Raw genomic sequence first — 14901 nt, forward strand, 5'->3', positions numbered from 1 at the left:
CCATTATTTGCACCCCACCTGAACTCTGCATATACAACAGGGAACCCATAAACACTCTTGTGTTTATTTGTTCACTTATATTTAAGTGACATCAATGTGTAGCACATGAAGAGCATTCACTAAATCGTTGCGGTGGTGCCTGTTACAATCACAGTCATTTCTCCCAGGCTATAAAACCAGCAGTGACTATATCTTATTTATCTTTGTATACTTGGCAATTATCTTAATACCTGGTACATTCTGAGTGCTCAATAAATATCCCTTAAGTGAATGAATGAATAAATGAAACCTAGGATTATTCTACTCATAGACCTATGCTGAGTCTGGTAAAAAAAAAATCCATAAGACTAAAAAATGTAAATTAATTCATGCCTTAGAGTTTACCCCATGCTCCACAGTTCATTTGGTCAGAAACATAACACACTCTTAGATTTAACACTCTAGTGCAAATGACAGGGAAAAGCCAAATACTTTTTTCATTTTTGGCAGGCAATGAAATGTCCTCAATAGCCGTGAAAGTGAAAGTCGATCTACTCTTTGCAACCCCAAGGAATTCTCTAGGCCAGAATACTGGAGTGGGTAGCCTTTCCCTTCTCCAGGGGATCTTCCCAACCCAGGGATCAAACCCAGGTCCCCACATTGCAGGTGGATTATTTACCAGCTGAGCCACAAGGGAAGTCCAATAGCCATCCCTTACCTTAGTTGTATCCTGAGATCCTCCCAACTGCAAACATACATTGTGGGGAGGGGCAAGTTAAAGGATGGGACGTAGGATGGAGTGGAGCTGAGGGATTAGATCAGCGACAGAGTAAGTTTCCATGAATGGCTATTTCACCAAATTTTTGGTAATGTTCCTTAAAAGATAAAAATACTTCATGACTTATTTTTTAGGCTGTGTCGAAACATTTCTGGCATAAAATGATTTGATCAAGGGACTTCCCTGGCAGTCCAATGGTTAAGACTCCATGCTTCAAGAAGGGGGCCAGAGTTGGATCCCTAACTAAGATCCCACATGCTGCACCATGAAGTTAAAAAAACAAACAAAATGATTTGATCAAGACATGTATTCAACTGTTCTCCACAATTACATTGCAAGGTAAACAGAGCCTGCCACCTCTGTTTTAAAGAGGAGGAAAATAAGGAAATTTACCCTTCACTTGGATAGGATTTTAAATTGGGAGATTTAATTTTTTCAAATGCGGCCTACTGGGATACTAATGTTATGTAATTACTGCCAAGAAACAACTGTTTGCTTTATTTATTTATTGTAAAGTAGAAAAAAATAGCTTTATTGCTTTGCCAGACAAAGGGGGCATCAGGTGGTGGTGGGAGAACTGTGACCTTCTCTGGAATGAAGAGTGCTCCATCAAGTAGTTAACATCTTCAATTTGGTGGGGTTTTTAGTTCTACAGACGATCTCAAATATATTATGTGTTTCCCTTGAGGGGGAACCTGGACCCTGCCCCCAAGGCTGCATTACTGTTTCTTGACAACTATTTGTTTTAAAGTAGGTGCTAGATCCAAAGTACTGTTTAGATTTTTAAAGTATTTGAGTGATATCCAAACCCAAAGCCCTTCAGAATGAGGGAGATTTGTTTGTTAGCTTGCTTGCTTGTTTATTTATTTTTAGGTACTTGAACAACTAACTCGCTCCTTGAAAAGCAGGGATACAGAAATCAAAGGCCTGATTGTGCTGAATTCTTCTCTGTGGTCATTATTCAGACTAGTTCCCAGCATGCCACAGTCCAAAGGAAAGGGTCCAAGATCTGTTTAAAACTCAGAGACTAAACAACTTACTCAGCACCCTGCTCACATTATTAGTGTTGCTTGTATTCATTATTTAAAAGTCTTTTTTTGCTAGCTCCTTTCATGCAATAATCTTAGGCTTCTGGAAATATTCTCAAAATATAGGAAGCACCTCCCTGACCTGGTTATGATGAAAAATGCTTTTCATGACTATCCCATCTCTTCAAGGAACCTTGAAACAACCAAGTTCTTAGACATAATTGAATCCCAGGGAAGAAGTTTACAGAAGTGCAGCTTCCCCCCCCCCTTTTCCCCTTTCCTTCTTTGAAGAGGGGTTTCCCATGGTGAGAAAGGGACTTTTTTTTTTTTTTATCGAAATTGGCTCCTCCTACTGCTCACCTACCCGAGTGTTGAGGATATTCACTCTTAGGGGAACAAGCAATGGGGTATGTGTGTGTGTGTGTGTGTTCTGTTTCAGCATCTAGGAGAGTGACTGTGTTGCAGCAATCTATTTGAAAGAATGTTCCCTAAATATCCCAATTAAAAAGACTCCATAGAGCTGAGACAAGAGCACTAAGAGAGCCCTGGTATGTCAACCCAAATTACAAAAGGCACAGCTTTTCTAAGAATATAAGAATTATATCTGTCTTTTAGGTACAGACGGTGGAATGGAAAGCACTTTTTGGAGAAGATATCCCAGAATAATCTCAAAGCAGAACCCTTTGCCTAAGATTATCTAGCTTTCCTTAACAGGTGCACAGGCAGAGAAGGCACTTGGTCCCTGAGGTAACATTTACTTGGAAGGTTAGGACAATAATGTCCACGACCCTGATTGCAGGATCAGCCCTAGGACTGCGGCACAGAAAATACGCTAGCCCGTCTGTCGTCCCTCCCCCGCTTCCATTCGTGGAGGGAATTGGAGTAGCTTTGGAGTTGCTGACGCCATCCCTTCCCGCCTCTGACTCTCAGAGAGCATGCGCTTCCATCCTCACTTCCTCTCAAGGAGGGAGCGAGAATAAGGCGACGCCCAAGCCGACCCGCTGCCCGCTCTTGTTACAGGAACTTCAGCACCCACGGGACGGACAGCGCTCTCCTCCACCTGGAGGAGACCTGAGTCCCGAGCGCCCAGTGTCTAATTAATCCCTTTACTCCGGAGCCCAGCAGAGCTCCACTAGACGCGGATCCCCGCCACTAGCCCTCCCCGCGCCCACTCTCCTAGCTTTTCCTGTTTTTACTCCTCCTTTTCATTCATAACAAAAGCTACAGCTCCAGGAGCCCGGCGCCAGGCTGTTTCCGAAGCCAAGCGTGGAAGAATGGGTTTCCTTTGGACCGGCACTTGGATTGTGGTATTGATGCTCCACAGCAGCCCAATTCAGGCTTTCCCCAAACCGGCAGGCAGCCAAGGTACGTGGACCCTTTTCTTCCCACCTCCTTTCTATTTTGCTACGGAAGGTAAAGCTTGATATAATGCGCGAGCTGTATATCACCGTGCTTCATTTTCTGATCACATGATATCCACGCACATTGACAAAGAACTCGGTTAGAACTTAGAGCCAGAAGACAGATTTTCCTCACTTTTTAAATGATAGAGCAGTAACATGGGTTGTTTTGAAAAATCTTATTTTGAAATTGGGAGGGGGTGGCTTTTCCACCTATTAAAGTGGTTTCGTTGTTTGTTTTTTTCCCTAGTCATCTTACAACCTTTCTCAGATTTTCTGTTCATAACATGTTCAATGTGTGATAAAAAAGCTTTTAATGTGCCAACAATTCCAATCCAAATTATGCTCTGTCTCCTTGAAAACAGCTGGTAAATCAAGTGTTAGAACTCTGTTAGATTTCTGGTCAGCAAAAAAAAAAAAAAGTGTAATTCTATACACTGGGATAATAAGCAAGGCAACGTTGATAATCATTTTTATTGTATAATCTTATAATTTTTGTTAATATATATTTGTTTCACAGTCATCCAAAAATATTTCTATTTTCTTTTTTGAAGATTTTTTTTTAATGAGACACATTGTCTTTCGAATACACAATTAAATTTGCATTTGTGTGTGTTTATTCTAGACAAACCCCTACACAATAGAGAATTAAGTGCAGAAAGACCTTTGAATGAGCAGGTAGGTCAGAAGTAAATGTTATTTCATTTTATTTTAGTTATACTATTTAATGTAATCATGCTGTGACCTTTTAGCCATTTTGAATTCACAGACCTCAAAACTTAATAATAAACTGACTGAAATTATGATGGGAAATATAATTTTGGTAATTTCTGTATCCTGACAGTTGAATATAGAGAGTTCTGTATAAAACAAAGAGCTGACTGCATAAAAATCCAGTAAGCTCAACATCACATCCACTCTATTGTAAGATTTCTTAATTTATCAGAGATTTATCTTTTACCAATATCATCAGAGAAGGGAATTAATATTTATAGACTATTTGTTCTTTCTTTTATTTCATTTAATCCTTATGACAATACTTTGAGATAAAAAATATTATTTATATCCTACAAACAATAAAACTAAATCCCACAAGGATTAAATTATTTAGCTATCATATTTGGTAAGTGGTAGAGCAATGATTTAAAACCGGGTCTATCTCCTGTTTGTTTCACAGATTGCTGAAGCAGAAGCAGACAAGATTAAAAAAACGTACCCTCCAGGTAATAAGAAATTAGTTGATGCTAATTTAAATAATGTAGGCTGTGAGAAGCTTAACTAAAATGGATGTGCTGGGCTTGGGGGCTTTTCTTCCAGAAAACAAGCCAGGTGAAAGCAATTATTCCTTTGTTGATAACTTGAACCTGCTAAAGGCCATAACAGAAAAGGAAAAAAATGAGAAAGAAAGACAATCTGTAAAAATTTCCCCAAATGATAATAAATTGAATGTGGAAGATGTTGATTCAACCAAGAATCGAAGACTGATTGATGATTATGATTCTACTAAGAGTGGACTGGACCGTAAATTTCAAGGTAAATGAAGAAAAAGAATGTTTGCTATCTATTTTCTCTAATCTGTAGTTTCCCATTATAGGTAAGAGAAAGTCCTATACTTTGAAAATCTCTCTTACACACTACACACTCACAATCCTTTATTAGTCCATGTCCAAAATTGAGAAAAGGCCCAAACTTCACTGATATCATGCACAATTCCAGCTCCACAGAAGCCCAGGTTTTATTGTCTCTTTAAAGGGTCCTTTGAGTTCATTTTAACGTTCTAATTTATTTTAACTATAAATACAAAATATCATAATTCCCATATAATTAAATCAACAAAATACCCGACACACACATTCCAAGGTGAAATACTTATTATTCCCTTTCCAGTGTTCTCTTCCTAGCTATAGCCTGTCTCCCTAGGCATTCTAACCTCTCCATGGCTTCAGTTCCCATCTATATCCTGATGTCTCATATCACTAGCCAGACTTCTCTGAACTATAGACCAATAACTGTCTACCAACTTAACATCTTCCCTTTGAAGTCTCAGAAGCACCTCAAACTTAACATGTCCAATGTTAAACTCATAATTTCTGTAAACCTTATAATTTAGCCCTCTTTCCTCTAGGAAAGGCACTACTATACATCCTATTTTTCAAGACAAATCTAGGAGTCAAACCATTATTTTCCTTACCCCTCGCATTCTAATCCATCAGTCTTATCATTTTTACTTCCTATGTGTCATCTCAATTTTTTTCCTCTATTACTAATCACCTGTATCCTTTTCCAAGCTCCAATCATATTTCACTTGAACTATAGCAAAATCTTTTAATGGATCTTCCAGCATTCGCTCTGACCCCCTCCAGCTTATTCATGTAGCAACCAGAGTGATCTATCCAACACACAAATATGAGCGTGTCACTCTTTGGCATAAAACCTGCTAATAGATTCCCATTTCTCAGGATAAAACCCCAAATCCTTAATGTGTCATCTACAGTCTTACCTGGACTGTCTACTTCTCTGGTTTATCCAGCACATGATCTGATAGAAACCTTGTTTCTTTCCAGCATGGCACTGATTGCAGTTTGTAATTTTACATCCCTGAATGTGACTACTTATGATTTATCTTTTTCTCCTAAAATAAACTGAAAACTCCGTGAGAGTAGAAAGACTATAGTCCCAGTGTCTGGAGCTCATGAACTGATAAATGAACAAATGCACAAATAAGGGAATACATGAGGGAATAAATTAAATATTGTACTGAGGCGTTGAGATCTGCCTCAATTCCTCAGTGTGTCTTCCATTCTGAGTACTGGTTCTTAGGAGTGACGATAGATTTCCTTATGTGTCTTAATTCTCTTCCATGGGCCACAAGAGAACTATGCTGATTATCTCTGCCAGAAAACAACTACTAATTAGACTTTTATAGGCTATCATAGCCTGAGGAGAATTGTGTTGTATATGTATGGGGTAGGGGAGATGGTCTATATTTTTATACATTTCATGTTGCGTACTACATGAAAAAGTTTTTTGAATTCTACTTTTTTTAACCTAAAATATTTGGGCTAGCAATAAATGGGTACTGGGTATAGCTGCATGTGAAACAGATTCAACCACTTGGGTTGAGTTGACCATTTAATAAAAATATAAAAATCATCTAATGTTTGTCTGTTTTTTGGTCAGATGGGTTGTGCATGCAGACAGAGGTAGATCTGTTTGTGATCTGATCACTAACTGAGCACCTTATTTTTAACATTGTTCAGCATTTTATTAACATCCCAAATAGATTCTGAACTATCAAATGCTAGGCTGATGGCTCTATGCTTGCCCTAGAGGTCATTTTAAGTCCACTTGAGTATATATAGAAGATTCTTGGAGAGAATGGTTTATGAGTAAATTGTTAATCTTCTCTCATACCCTGGTAATCCTGGAACCAGAAGGTTTGGGACCACCCAGGTGACTAGAGCCTCAGACGTGCAAACTTTCATCCTAGTAGAGAGGCCAAGGGGCCTAACTTCTGCAGGGCACTTTTACACCTTTAGGAAACCTCTGAATGAGCTTGTGCTGGAGAACCCAACAACTCTCCTTCTTGGTGTTTTCTGCAGTATGTGTGAGTTAGGATTTTTCCAAGTTTCTTTTAAGAAATATTGCTTTGGGGCTTCTCTGTGCATTCACCAAACAAATATTCATTGAGAAATTACTAATTATCAGACTATGAGCTAGACAGTAAGCTCTGTGTAGTTAGGGACCATGTCTAAACTATTTATCACTGTATTTCCAGTCTCAGCCCCTATTAAGACTTTAATACTAACATATTGAATAAATGAATGTTAAGTGCCATATTAGTTGCTGGAAATTCAAACTCAACTGGGCAGATGATGGAACAAGGCCCTTTTATATCCACTTAGAACTGGAGCTGCTTTAAAAAGTTATAAATGTTGAACTCATGTTTGCTTCCCCTCTGAGGTCTATATAGGAGGGTGAAATACCCCTTCATGAGCAGTAGAGAAGTCATTCTGAGTAATTCTTTCCATCGTGGAGGAGCAGGGGAAATCACGGAAGGCAAGGAGCATTGCCCCACAGTTCAGCTATTAACCCCGTCTAGCCAACCTGCACTGGGGGAGATCTGAATTCTTGGCTCCAGAGAATCCAGCAGTGCTGGGAGGAAAGAGGCTACTTCTTTAGCATTTTGCTAATGTTCTCCCTGTAGCGAATTAAATGAACTTAAAAGCAGCCATCGCAGTTATTTTCCAGCTTCAGCAGGCAATCACTATTCTTCCTTTTTCAGATCCCAAGGGATAAATGAGAAGGGAAATAAATTCTTCTGCCTTTCCCTAGACCTGGGTAGTTTCTGCTACACTTACTCCCCTGAGTCTGACTTGCAACCCACAAATGGACAAATCAGACCTAAGTGACAGTGAATCTCTGCTCTGGAAAAAATGGATGAGGAACCCAATTTTCAGTCAGCCGGGAGGGGAGATGATTTTACAGGGTTTTCTAAGGGACTTTCTTGCTTGTTAGTCACTCTCGTACATAGGACTCAAAGGCCTTGCAGCTTACTGCTTGGCCTGCGATTCAGCAATAATACACTGTCAGAGCACTCCCAGCCCTCCATGGGTAATCACCCTGCTCTCTTTCCTAAGCTTCCTTCCAAACAACACAAAGATGATATTCTGCCTGAGGCTGCATACCCTTCCATCTTTGCAGAGTCTGGAAAAATCTATGAATCCCCATGAGCTACAGAAGAAAAAGATAGAACCAGAATAGAAATATGTACTAGGTTCTTTCTTTAGGTGGATATGTTCAGAATTCTTTGGACAGAATTTGGCTAGGGATTCAATGTCTATTTTCTCTAGAAGATAACTGCAGTTCCTTTATTTCAGGTGCAAATCCACTGTCCATAGTAATACAACTACATTAACTTTTGTATGATACTTGGCAATTTAAAAGGTGCTTTTACATCTTATCTCATTTGGTCCTTAGAATCCCATGAAATACATGCTCTTAATAACTTCCTTTATAGTGGTCCAAGAATATATAAATAACGAGAGAGATTATTGGAGCTAAATTTCTGGTCTTTCCAAGCTGCCTAGAGGTGACAAGAGGAGTTAAGTGCCTTGTAAACTTGCACATATCACTATCCTGTTCCAGGGGGTATAGACTGTTGTTCAATTGCTCAGTTGTGTCCAACTCTTTGCTACCCCATGGCCTGCAGCACTCCAGGCTTCCCTGTCCTTTACTGTCTCCCAGAGTTTGCTCAAACTCATGTCCATTGAGTCAATGATGTAATAAAGATTGGAAAAGACCAGTTGCTTCCTGGGAGTGCTCTATGGGACCTGGTGCCATTCTTCCTTGCCACCAACCCTACTGTATCCTTCCGTTTCCTCAGGAGGGGCCCTTGCTTTAGTCTGGAGTGGTCCTGCCAAACGTACTCCCAGGAAAGCCAAGCACACATGTCAGCAAGCTTCTCTGGAGAGGTTTCCATAGATTTACATATTGTATTGTGCAAATCTGTTATCACATTTTAAAAGTTTAAATTTCAGGGACATAAAATAAGTTCCTTATTCTCTGGAGAAAGAGTTGTCACATTAAGCTGCCTTACATAAAGGCGCCCTGATACCTGTTCACAAGTGAACAAAATCTTCAGTACCTACTCTTTGATTCTGGGTGTGAGGCAGGTTCCCCCTCCCCCAGCCCAGGAATTTGCCTGCAAAGGGAATACATGTGCAGATAATACCAGCCTACTCCTTGTGTGGAAATGGAATATCAAATTATGTAATATATAGAAGAGTGCTTTGAACAATACGGCATATTATCTATTGGTATTTTACTTTTTGTACTATTAGCACTAAAAATGGAGAGGCCTTTTGTGTTGTCTTCAGATCTTCCTTTTATAATTGCATAAGAAGCTTTCAGAATTTCCATTACCATCCTAGATTCTTGAAGTCAAATTTTATTTCAAACCAAGAGTTTACATGGACAAAGCCTCACCTTAAGTATATTCCAAACATACCTGAGTGTACAAGATTCAAATTATAAATCTAATGTAATCCAAGAAATAGGCCTGTGATCACCACAATGTGAAGTTGTGATTGCTCTGTCTAGATGATCCAGACGGCCTTCATCAACTTGATGGCACTCCTTTAACTGCTGAAGACATTGTCCAGAAAATTGCTACCAGGATTTATGAGGAAAACGACAGAGGAGTATTTGACAGGATTGTTTCCAAACTGCTGAATCTTGGCCTAGTAAGTCATATGCATGATAACAAACCAAATTCGTAAAGTTTGGAACATGCTAAGAAGCCAAACCACTTGATTCAAAGAGCCAAATGTCTATAATGTGTCTACTTTATACCAGTCACCATGAGTTTCGAGGACAAGTAAGACTCCATTCCTTCCCTCTAGGAATTTATGCTTTATCAGAGGCACTAGACAAGTACACACATCCTCATACTACAAGTTGTATAGAACCATCAGCATGATTTAGTATGCCAGAAGGTGGATTATATCCAGTTAAGCAATAAGGAAAAGATTCAGAGGAGGAGGTGTTTGAAGTGAGTTTAGAAGGATGGTTAGGATTTAACCAGCAGAAATGTTTTAAAAATGTGTGAGCTGAGAAAGAAATAAGATGTGCAAAGCCATGCAATGATTGGGAAGCCCTACACAATCTAATCTGACCCTGCCCCTGCCCCATCTTGGTTCCCAGGCACATTAACACAGTCCTGGCAGGCTTTGCTAAGTCACTTCAGTCGTGCCCGACTCTGTACAACCCCATAGACGGCAGCCCACCAGGCTCCCCTGTCCCTGGGATTCTCTAGGCAAGAACACTGGAGTGGGTTGCCATTTCCTTCTCCAATGCATGAAAGTGAAAAGTGAAAGTGAAGTCGCTGAGTTGTGTCAGACTCTTCGTGACCCCATGGACTGCAGCCTACCAGGCTCCTTCATCCATGGGATTTTCCAGGCAAGAGTACTGGAGTGGGGTGCCATTGCCTTATCCATGGCAGGCTTTAGGAGGGCGCTAAATTTGCAGGTTTCAACAGTTGCCTACCATGACCTGCACCTGAGGGTTGAGAAACAACTTGAGGATTGTTTTCTGTGGGTTCCAACAGTAAAGACTGCCTCTTCCCAGGAGTGCTGGGCAGTCACTGTGACAGTCAGTGTGTACTAGGGGCATAAACAAGGGATGTTCAGAAGATGGACCGGAACATTCTCTTGTCTTCTAAAAATATGTGTTCAGCTAAAGAGTTTAGTATTTTTAAACCACAAAAATAGAACTAAGTTATATATATTTTGACTTTTTGTAACAGATTACAGAAAGCCAGGCACACACACTGGAAGATGAAGTTGCAGAGGTTTTACAAAAATTGATCTCTAAGGAAGCCAATAATTATGAAGAGGAACTCAATAAACCAACAAGCAAGACTGAGAGTCAGACTGGGAAAATACCAGAGAAAGTGGTAAGTATATGCAAATACATATGCATCAATTATATATGTGTGTATACACATGTGCATGGATGTGTGTACTTGGATTTGTATATAATTAATACAGTTCAGTTCAGTTCAGTCACTCAGTCGTGTCCGACTCTTTGCGACCCCATGAATCACAACATGCCAGGCCTCTCTGTCCATCACCAGCTCCCGGAGTTCACTCAAACTCACATCCATCGAGTCGGTGATGCCATCCAGCCATCTCATCCTCTGTCGTCCCCTTCTCCTCCTGCCCCCAATCCCTCCCAGAATCAGAGTCTTTTCCAATGAGTCAACTCTTCGCATGAAGTGGCCAAAGTACTGGAGTTTCAGCTTTAGCATCATTCCTTCCAAAGAACACCCAGGGCTGATCTCCTTTAGAATGGACTGGTTGGATCTCCTTGCAGACCAAGGGACTCTCAAGAGTCTTCTCCAACACCACCATTCAAAAGCATCAATTCTTCGGCGCTCAGCTTTCTTCACAGTCCAACTCTCACATCCATACATGACCACTGGAAAAACCATAGCCTTGACTAGACAGACCTTTGTTGGCAAAGTAATGTCTCCGCTTTTGAATATGCTATCTAGGTTGGTCATAAATTTCCTTCCAAGGAGTAAGCGTCTTTTAATTTCATGGCTGCAGTCACCATCTGCAGTGATTTTGGAGCCCCCAAAAATAAAGTCTGACACTGTTTCCACTGTTTCCCCATCTATTTCCCATGAAGTGATGGGACCAGATGCCATGATCTTCATTTTCTGAATGTTGAGCTTTAAGCCAACTTTTTCACTCTCCGCTTTCACTTTCATCAAGAGGCTTTTTAGTTCCTCTTCACTTTCTGCCACAAGAAATTTCTGCCATAATTAATACAATCCTTGTGTAATTAATACTTTAGCTGGTGCCAAATAAGATTTGGGGTATGTGAAATTTTTAGTCCACTTAAAATATATTTTAATGAAACACCAATGAGTTAAAAGATATAAATGAACTCCGCTTTGAAAATAATGTAAAAAGTCATGTTATATTACATAGTAAAGATTATGTCCTATACCCCAGAGTAAAATAACACATATTATGTGAAATGATTATCTCACATGTAATTCATATAATCCCAGTGCACTGGATTCAAATGTTTCACAACTCTTGGTATCCAACTTCTGTTCACAGCGGATGTCATCATTTGCCCTCAACACCCTCCCCAATAAAAAAAAAACTGGATTGATTTGATATTTTTCTACACCAGCTTTTTTTAAACTTTTTATTTTGTATCAGGGTATAGCCGATTAACAATGTTGTGATAGTTTCAAGTGGGCAGCAAAGGGACTGCCATACATATACGTGTATCTCTTTTCCCCCAAACTCCACTCCCAGCCAGGCTGCCATGTAACATTGAGCAGAGTTATCTGTGCTATACAGTAGGTGCTTATTGGTTATCCATTTTAAATACAGCAGTCCTCACCAACTTTTTATTCTGCAGAGCTAGTTGCCTCACGCTGCCTCTCCGTCTACCCTATGCCCTTCCACCTGCTGCTTCCTCCTTCCATTGACTCAGGGGTCTGTGTCATCCTTTACTGAGACTTGTCATCCTGAAATCTTTCATCTCCCTGGACTCCTTACCTCTTCATCTTTTCTTTGGCCTTAGCCAAGCTACTAAAATCATTCACTCCTCCTTGTTCTTTTAAACTTCTAATTTGGAGCCAACCATAGAGGGTATAAGAGAATATCAAACTCCTCACCTCTCCTTTCATTTTCTCCACCAGAGTGCCCACAACCCATGACTCCTCATCCCCTCCAACACCCGATCTCAAATACAAGGGAAAAGTGGCTTATGGACTTACGGTCCTGTTTTAGGGGAGGCTAGAGAACAGAAATTGGTATGAATTGTTCTGTTTTTACTAGGTAGGTTAAAAGCTCTCCTTTGTTCTCCCTACTTCCAATCTCCACCATCTGTCATCTTTTAAAACAGCTTTGGAAGATCCACCTACCATAAAAAAATTTTCTAGACTTATCACATAACTCATGGCTTTCATTTAAGCTCACCAGTCTGAAGTAAAACTGACATAGCAATTTTCTTCCTTCACTCCCATTATGTACTCCTTCCTTCTCATCTCTAAAATGTCCATATGCATTAATGAAAACAAAATTATTCTTCCAATAAATATTTATTGAGATACCACCTATGTACCAAGCACTGGGGTTACAATGCTCATTTAGAAAGGTATAATCCCTGTTTTCATGAAGCTTAAAGTCTAAAGGAAAAGGTAGATGGTCTTCAAATAGTCATGTATTTTAATTGCAACTGTGTTAAATGCTCTGAGAAAAGAAACATGGTTCTGTAAAACCTCATAAAAAAGGAACCTGTCTTGGACTTAGGTTGGGGAGGCTTCCTGGAGGAGGTGACTTGAGCCAAAAACTGAAGTTAGGCATTAACTAAACTGAATAGGAATTAACAAGGGCAGGACTTGTTACTAACTGAATAGGAGTTAACTTGTGAACATGAAAGGCAACAAAGAGAAGGATGTGTGGAGTACCCAAATGACTGAAACCACACAGTGTAGCTACTACATATTTTTTAAAAAGATAATCTTGGCTACAACGTGGAAAATGCAGGGATGGGAATACATTGGAAGGTAGTTGTGTACCAGTTAGAAGGAAAGTAGTTAAGGTAGCTTGGACTAGAGTGGGGCAGTGAAGAAAGAAATGTACAAATTTGGGATAAACTTAGAAAGTGTGGCCAATAAGGCTACTGATGGATCAAATGGAGGGAAATGAAGAGGAAGAGGCAAGCAAAGCTCTTACATTTCTGTCTAGTTCACTAAGTGGAGAATGGATCATTAGGATAGGGAACATTGTCTACACATCAGGTCTGGGAAAAAATCCTGTGTACCCTCCCAGACAGGCTTTAAAGTGTCACCCAGAAATCCCTAAGGTATGACGTTCTGCTAGTATCAGACATTGTGACAGGCTTTCCTGTATCTTGGCACCATCCCTCTTGGTAGACTCTAAAACTCAAAGTTCCTTTCCTTAGTGAAAGGCAATTTTATGAAAAAACACTCATGAGTATTGGTGAAGGGAAACCTGGCCAGAACAGGAACCTGCCTATTCTCCCTGGAGCAGGATTCAGGGTCTTCAGGTAAAGCACCTGTCTCGAAATCTCAATGCCCTTCCCATGTGACTTGATGCCCACATGCCTGGAAAAGAGTTTGATCTTGTGAAGGAAGAGGTGTTCATGCACTTTAAAATTCAAGAGCATCACAGACGAGTGTCCATTAGTTCTAACAAAATGTTTATTTTGTACTGATTTCCGCCCCCCTCCCCCCAACTGGAGACTCCAATGGCAGCAATTCAAGATGCTTTTACTAATGGAGAAAATGATGAAACAGTATCTAACACCTTAACCTTGACAAATGGCTTGGAAAGGAGAACTAAAACCTACAGTGAAGACAACTTTGAGGAACTCCAGTATTTCCCAAACTTCTATGCACTACTGAAAAGTATTGATTCAGGTAAACATTTTTTTCTGATCATGTGAAACAGAAACAGTAATTCCAGGAAATGTGTGGGTGGGTTTTTTTTCTTCCTGTTTTCAGTTTCTAAATTCAACCATCAATGACATATATTACAGCCTCGGGGAAAATGGTTCTCATTGATTTTTTTCAAAAGAAGTGTACTAGTCATGGAAATATTTAGGAAAGGATAATCAGGAAAGGTGGGATTTCTGGATAATTTAATCTTCATGTTAACAGAGGGTTCATTTATTTGTTCAATAAACAGGTATTGAACACATGTTGTGTTCCTGGTATTGGAGAGAACCTTGTACCCATGTAGGGATGAATCAGAGAGCATTCCTGGCCGGACCCAGTTCAGCCAAAGATTTTATTACAAACCTCTTTAAGGTTTTATTTTCCTCCTTCAGTAGAACAGTGTATGGAACATAATTTATCATTTTTAAATGATATAGAATTTTGCTTTTTAAGTATTTTCAACTTGTCTTCAAATGAATTGAAGTGAACTAAACATTGGACTAATGAAGGTCAGGAGCTCAAAACACACTTGGGAAATGATTTGCTTTTCTGAAAAATGAAATCCTTAATGTAGTGTTCTCTTTTCTAAGTGCACCAAAATGAGTTGACTGAAGATTTCAGTTCATGTTTATTTTTGGTTAATCTGAAAGGAGGATAATAATGTGCCAATTCTCTGTTGTTGTTATTATCTAGATAGATGCCCTGTACTGACTTATGGCTTTTCTT

The 14901-nt window shown here is 39.7% G+C and overlaps 1 protein-coding gene across 3 annotated transcripts in view; it reads left to right on the forward strand.

The window, feature by feature from the left end:
- Positions 1–2701: 2701 nt before the first annotated feature.
- The window catches only part of SCG3 (secretogranin III), a 37943-nt gene continuing 25743 nt past the window's right edge, over positions 2702–14901 (forward strand). Inside the window, exons 1-7 of one of the 3 annotated variants that reach the window (XM_025295590.2) lie at positions 2704–3150; positions 3811–3863; positions 4363–4408; positions 4503–4718; positions 9288–9430; positions 10492–10641; positions 13980–14157. In XM_025295590.2, coding sequence (XP_025151375.1) covers positions 3060–3150; positions 3811–3863; positions 4363–4408; positions 4503–4718; positions 9288–9430; positions 10492–10641; positions 13980–14157 — 877 coding nt within the window. In that variant the 5' untranslated portion in view covers positions 2704–3059. Of the gene's footprint in view, positions 3151–3810; positions 3864–4362; positions 4409–4502; positions 4719–9287; positions 9431–10491; positions 10642–13979; positions 14158–14901 lie in introns of all 3 variants that reach the window. The other 2 variants (XM_006050773.3, XM_025295591.2) reach the window with 2 other exon arrangements.

This window comes from Bubalus bubalis, chromosome 11 (genome assembly GCF_019923935.1).
Source record: "Bubalus bubalis isolate 160015118507 breed Murrah chromosome 11, NDDB_SH_1, whole genome shotgun sequence".
Lineage (NCBI taxonomy): Eukaryota > Metazoa > Chordata > Mammalia > Artiodactyla > Bovidae > Bubalus > Bubalus bubalis.